Here is a 7,608-nt window from a genome sequence, read left to right as displayed (position 1 = left end):
TTTTCAGTCCGTTTAAGTCAAATTCAACATGCTACGGCTTCGGCTGTGTCGAAGTAAATTCGAACTGCATGAGAATGTAAAATGCATGAGTCATATTTACAACCACTTTCATAGAAAAACGCCTCTTAAAGTCAAATATCGAGTTTTATTATATACCTTTATAAATTCTGGAAAACAATCGGCTTGTATTTCATAATTAAATATGAACAGGCAGAAAAAATCCGTATTGTATTTATTAAATTCCGTATTGTACTTTCCGTATTGTATGCTGCCGGACTACTTTCATTAATATGCATAACCTGTCACAGTTCTATAAATAGCGCATATAAAAACTTCACTTAGTTCCATTTTGAAATCGATCAACATTGAAGATTTCGTTCAACAACAAAACAACAAACAAAAGGGTAAAGGTATATAATAAAAAGGTCATTATAACAGTAGCTAGATCTGCATGGGACTTTGTATTCGGCTCTCGTGGATTTTACAAGGTCGGATTACACTCGGCGTGCGCGCCTCGTGAGATCCGATCTGGCACAACTCCACCCGTGCCGAAAACAGCATCCCAGATCGAGCTACTGTTATAATAGCCCTATTATATCTGTAATATTCACCAGCAAAAAACAAAAACAAACACACACACACACACACACACACACACACACACACACACACACACACACACACACACACACAAATAAAATATTAACAATGCAACGACAACAATATCGTTAGACTCGCTACGAATGCAGCTAATGAACGTCAAAAATCAGATATATTTTATCAATTTCACTCAGAATTATGTTCACAAACTTTACAGATGCGGTTATAAATCTTGCGCTTCATAAGAAAACGTTCAGTATGTCTTTGGGAAAGCACGATTTCAGCCGAGCAGTTGATGGAAATACAGCCGATGACATAAACGCTTCTTGTATCAATATTGAACAGAAAGGAAATTCCTGGTGGGGCGTGAATCTTGATGACCAGGAAGCACACACTGTTTTATATATACGGATAGTTCTAGCAAAAGGTAAGACAAATTACTTTACTATAAATAGATCTGGTAATTCTGTCAAAGATACAGCTTGCATTTCACAAGAAAATGCGAACAGGCTGAAAAAATATCCCGTATTGTATCTTCCAAAAATCCCGTATTGTACCTCCGTATTGTATGTTGCCGGACGACTTTCGATGAACATGCATGACCTGAAACTTTTATAGAAAAAGCGCACATAAAACATCACTCATTTCATCTTAACATCAAGAAACTTTTAAAATTTCGTTCAATTACAAATGAACAAACAAAAAGGTGGAGGTAAACAATAAAAGGGGTTTTGTATTCAGCTCTCGTGGATTCTGCGCGCCTCGTGGGATCCGACCTGGCAAAATCCACTCCAGCCGAATACAGCATTCCAGATCGAGCTGCTGTTATAATAACCCTACTGTAGTAAATTGTAGAGAAATTTATTTCCCTTTATGGACTTGTGCAGTTGAAAACTTTATGCATAAATGAAAACTTAAAAGCAAAACAATAGAAAAGCTCCAGTACATTTTGAATGTATTCTCCAAAAGTTTGGCTGTTTCTTTGCAAATATAAATTAATTTTGCAAGCCGCTTTTTTGTATAATATGCCAACGTTGGGATTCTCAGAGTCCACACAACCACACCACAAACCACCCCACAAACGATGCCAGTAATTTTCCAGAAACTAGCCTAGCTGACGCCGAAAACTTCTGTCGTGACCCGGACAGTTCCGGACAACCATGGTGCTATACAACAGACCCTGAAACCGTGAAGCAGAACTGCAGTGTGTGGAATTGTGCAGAGGGTAACTAGTGTTTATTTATTGTTTCTCACTACAGATATGATGCAGCCGTTCTGCGCATGCCCGAAATAATTATCAATTTATGCGCCATACCCAGAAATCTAAGCCAATCTGCTTGTTTATTGGCGAAATTGTCTCCCTTGAAAACAATTATCGAGTGAACCGATTAGCCATTATCGGCCAATTTACACCAATTGAAATATAGAAGGGGAAAATCTTTAACGCGTCAAATGACATCAAAAGCATTTTTCTGACAAAATCTATTAAGTTATTGAAGTAATCTGCAATATTAATATTTTCTTTCTATATAATTTTTGATAAAATAAATTATGATCTTCTTGCTTCCCTAAGCGTTTGAAAAAAGTAACTAATTTTGATCCCGAGTCCCACTGATATCTTTAGGAAATTGCAGATTCCGTATTTACTGTCATTACTTTTATCAGATTAGATATTAAAAAATGTTATTTTAGATTACATGTTTATTTAAAAAAAATATTTCATTTTATCATTCATTTACTACTAATTTTCACTACTAGAGTTATTTACTGCATTAAAACATAGAGAGCATTATAAAAATTACGATTTTTTTCATGTCCGCATGCATTTATTAAGGTTACATTATATGATTTTCTGTTTCTGTATTGAAGTATTAAAATATTTCTCCTGTAATATGTGAGTATTTCCGCAGTTTCCAAGGATATCAAACAGCTGGAAAACTATACAACATGATCATATAAGAAACTTAACATTCAGCTGCAAACTAAAAGTATTTCGTAAAATCAAAGCACGTAGAGAATAGATGGGATGGAACATTTGTTTTTCAATGGTGAAGCCAAGACAACTAAATGGAAACTAAAATTAAATGAAAACAGAAATTCATCTGGGGTTTAAATCCACAACAGGATAAAAAAAGTTATTTTGTCCAGAAGACCATTAACCACTTGGTTACGAAGCCAGTGCAGTAAGATTGATATATTCTGCGTGGTGCTTCTTAACTTTACACGTTCTGAGTAAAGGCCTGTCACTGTTTCGAGAATAGAAACTAACTAAATCAAAACAACGCTTCGTGGTCAAGTAAGTTATTTACTACTGATAGACTAAAGTGTCATAGGGATAGAAAAACAACATGAAAAATTCTTGGGTACCACTTATTTGGCGTATACGTCTAGTTCATGTATAAACTTGAAGATCACAATCGATTACATCGGGGGGAAAAAACTAAACCTGATTGTAAATGTAAATTTGTTTCACAAGACTGAGTATAAAATATAATATTGATAAATACCCGATTCACTTCCTGACATTGTTTTTTAAACACTCAAGTCAAGGTATTTCCACATATGGCTTGGATTCGCTAAAAACAGCACAGCGATCCCAAACTAATTTTAGACATGCTTTATGATAAATTGTTAAAACTTTGAAGTGTTGTTCTAAAGATGTTTAACCGTATTAATTTTAAAACAGGTTTTGTATCTGACCTACAGACCAGCGTTGCCACCCGGTTAGTATTTGTTTTGTATATATAAAAGATATGTATAAGGTGTTATAAATTTGATAAAAATGAACATGAAATTTTGTGGACGTTCGAAATATATTCGTTTATATTGATACTTTGACTTAACTTATCTATTTGACAGCCTACAACGTCCTACACATGACTGAATCTATATTCCCGAATGGGAAAGGTGACTTTACTCGCATATCAGGTGATCAGCATAACATTCGGCAGTATGTTTGGTCGTCTAACACGCGGGCAAGGCTCGTCGGTTTTTATTTAAAGGAAAGTGAAAGAGGCGACTACATCTATAGCTATTCAATCTGTGAATTGGAGGTTTATGGAATTAAAGGTAATACTTCATTACATTCCTTTTTGCAATTGATAAGAACTTTTAAGGGAGAATTTAACATGACCAGTTTCACTTTTACATACATAATACATCTGACCATAAGGAAAACGCCACATTACATGTTATACCCTACCCGTAGATATACTGTAATGTATAGTATACTTAGGGGTAGGATATGACATGTACATTTTTTTCTTTGTGGTCTGGTGCCAGTGGACTGGACGCTAATTTTCACAATACTTTGATAATGTATAACCATTTTCGATATATTTAACGACGACGAAGATGTGATACGCCTGCGGACTGACTTCACGAGGTCGTAGATATTTCCCGACTTATTACTAATTCATATTGTGCGAAGTAATACTGTAAAATAATTTCATTTCTGAAATGTATTTTTAGATGAAATATTAACCTAAATATACAGTATAGAAACACTTTTTTATTGGATTTAACGTCGCACCGACATACGATAGGTTATATGGCGACTTTCCAGCTTAATGGTGGAGGAAGACCCCAGGTGCCCCTCCGTGCATTGTTTCATCACGAGCGGACAACTGGGTAAAACCACCGACCTTCCGTAAGCCAGCTGGATGGCTTCCTCACATTCTTTTTCGGCGCTGTATGCTGCCAAATAATTTGTTGACGTTCCGTGTTGAAAAGACAATAAATATGTACATTTTTATATAGGAATGAAACATAAAGGACGAAGTCTTTTTTATTTCTGTTTACACTATATTCATTTCTTGCATACCTATGGTGGCTGATTTCTGCCATTTCATTCTAACGTGTTAGCGCGTTTGAAGAGCGCGAACATGCGAACACGCCAAAACAACAACTTAAATCGCCGATGCAGTACCTTATATTTGTCGTATAGGCGCGCCAGCTTGGTGTGTTTAACCTGTTAACGCGCTTGAAACGTGCAAATACGTCAAAAAGAAATGGAAGAAGTCAACCACCATACATACTAAACGGAAGTTTCCAATAATCTGACGCTTAAAACATCCATCTTAAACCACTGGGTAATCGTGTAAAAAAGTTCCTCTCTTATAGTATCATGCAGGGATGACGCATGGTTTTTCGTGTTATAACATGCAGACACGTAATGAACATGCGCTAATGCTATTCTAGTACAAAACGTGTCAAAAGCTTAAAAATGAATATATTGTCCATTAACGTCATTAAATGCCCATAAAACGCACGGAAATGTCATCGTTGTTTGATCCCGTTGACGCCATTTCCTTTTAAATTATCCATTGCAGGGCATTTGCCACAGAACGCGCTTAGTAAAAAAGATGTGCTAAGAGCGCGAGATCTCTCTGTTGATACACATTTACTCTCTAGATAAAACAATCCCTGAAAACGACAAAACAGAAGTTTCACGCTAGAATTTTTGATAAAATAGGTATTTTTATGAGGAAAACCCCCATAGTATTTCGTTGATGATCATAACAGTTTCTGTAATTGCAACAGACTTTGAAAGCGATCAGCATGGATACTGGTGTGGATCCATGCTGGTCGCAAATGCACTATGTTGGTTTTCTAATGATACGGATCATTATTACCATGTGTGTGAATTAAGTGTAACATCTGTCTGTTATATGTATATGTAGTACCACTCTTTCTCGGAGCCTGTATGACACCAAATATTTCCACGTGACGTCAGATTATCACGTTTTAACGGTACTATGCATGGACTTTTCAATCTATATATAATAGGAAGAGATTCCATCACGGATTGTATGTGCATGTCGGAATATCCAGCTCTCGGATAACTGTTTATGCATTAACAATGTGAAGCATCGTATCCACCAAAACAGATACCCGCGAGCCGGATGTTCCTATCTACATTAACAGCCAGTGAAAGAATCTGATATTACTTTACATTGCAGGTTCAGTCTCCAATATTGCACTGAATAAGATCGCCACTATGTCGTCTGTGCCGTACTACCTGTCGGGCCCAAGTCTAGCGGTTGACGGAAATCCGAATCAACGGTTTTTCGAAGGTTCCTGTTTTCGAACTGCTGGTGAAAGAGATCCATGGTGGCAGGTTGATCTCGATGGCATCTATGTTCTTTTCGCTGTGATTATATACAATCGAGACGACTGTTGCGGTGAGTTTTTATTCCTTACTCATTTTGAGAAATTCCCGACATTCAGCGTTGTCGTGTCCACCATTTTGATTTTTTAATTGTCGGAAGATCACGTGTTCAAAGAGGCGGAACGATTGAGCAATTGCCATGATTTGGTAACTGGCCAATTATTTGAGTGTTTGAAACTAATTTATATTTACCTACGGTAAGTACTTGGCGACACCTTTAGAAGAATGTATTTTAGTTATGAGATAGTACAAGTTGCAAAAGATGTAACAACCTTTTGGCGAATCCTACAGCAGAATGCTAGTTGGGAGATAGTGCAGACGCTTCAACTTCAGTAGCTTTTCCTGTTAGCATGTAAGGTGTAAAGCATTCATACACGAGATATTATCATATTGTTCGTTATTTCAACATAAGGAGTCTGATTTTAGCTGGCCCACTGCGTCCGCTTTAGCTATATATATTTATTAATAATTATAAGGACCATAGTGCTTAATTTTTTTTATCTTAAAAACAGATTAAGAAGCTTTCCAAATACCTGTTATGTGTAATTACATGGTTAGAAAAACACTACTTTTAATATTGCACATGAACAGTTACAGTTAGAGTCATAAAGGGAGGTTATACAAAACAATAGAGTCAATAAAATATTCTAGTTTATTCAAACCTTGGATAAATGTTAATAAAGAAAGCATTTATTAGAAACAGGATTTAATAAGAAATAATTGTGTTTTTGCCGAGCGCGCTTGTGGATGCAAAGACAAGTTTCCAAACGGCTGTTTGGTTTATGTGTGTGCGTGCGTTCGTGCGTGCGTGCTTGCGTGTGTGCATACGTGCGTCCGTCAGATCTTGTCCGGCCCTTAACTTTGACATGTATTGAGGAATATTGTTTGTAGCTGGCATGAATGTTAACCTCAGTGAGACGGAATGTCATGCACAAACCCCAGGTCTTATCTCAAAGATCAAGGTCACAGCTGGAAGTCAAAGTCATGTCAGATATTGTGCGGCCCATAACTTTGACATGCATTGAGGAACCTTGTCTATATTTGGCATGAATGTTTAACTCAATGAGATGGACTTTATCTCAAAGGTCAAGGTTAAATTTGGAGTGTAGAGGGATGGTGATGAGGTGTGCAGCAATCCATATTACTCCCCATCATTATTCGAGCGCATAAACTAAGTTGGTACATCAACGATCATGGTTACAGCAAGGTCAAATCTGTACGTCATATTTTGTGTCCAGAGCATAACTTAAGGTACATTCTATAGCCAAAATTTCGACATTTTAGTGCTTGTCTTTACAACCATTTTGCGAATTTTTACTAAAGAATTACATAATTTGATGAATGAAATGCCTATTGAAAATGATTTAGCTCTCCTTTGAAGTATATATCTTGAAAAACAAATGCCAACTTGTACCCGAAAATCCGGACAGAAGACAGAAAAAAATATTTTCAGGTGGTCATATTTTTTCAAAATCGACAGCTGCTACATTCAAGCATTATTCTGCCTAAAATTGTGACCAAAACGTACCTAGATAATATATCTACTTCCTGCGAGCAATCAATTTTTAAATAATTTTGATGAAAGTGCCTTTTATAGTCGATAATTTCAGATAATTTTTATTTTCTCTTTTTTTCATGCAGACATCATCATTTCACAATTAATTTGAGATAAACATGCGTATCTATGACAAAAATCCATAATATCATTACAAGGGCAATACACATAAAAGTCAGATGTGTCAATTTTATTTTTAGAAACGGTTGCAGTCACAAAGTAATTGACAGAATAAAATGTAAATTTCAGCATATTTTTTCACACAAAAATGTGTTAGTGCGTA

At 36.1% G+C, this 7,608-nt stretch overlaps 1 protein-coding gene across 1 annotated transcript; it reads left to right on the top strand.

The window, feature by feature from the left end:
- The first annotated feature begins 858 nt into the window (after nucleotides 1–858).
- LOC123533103 (uncharacterized) lies at nucleotides 859–6,287 on the top strand. The gene is made up of 4 exons (XM_053520429.1): nucleotides 859–1,027; nucleotides 3,460–3,669; nucleotides 5,562–5,783; nucleotides 6,283–6,287. Exons 1-4 carry the CDS (start codon nucleotides 859–861, stop codon nucleotides 6,285–6,287), a joined length of 606 nt encoding a protein of 201 aa, XP_053376404.1.
- Nucleotides 6,288–7,608: the final 1,321 nt, after the last annotated feature.

This window comes from Mercenaria mercenaria, chromosome 12, assembly GCF_021730395.1.
Source record: "Mercenaria mercenaria strain notata chromosome 12, MADL_Memer_1, whole genome shotgun sequence".
Lineage (NCBI taxonomy): Eukaryota > Metazoa > Mollusca > Bivalvia > Venerida > Veneridae > Mercenaria > Mercenaria mercenaria.
Note: the sequence above shows the minus strand (reverse complement) of the source record. Positions and strands in the feature narration are given on the sequence as shown.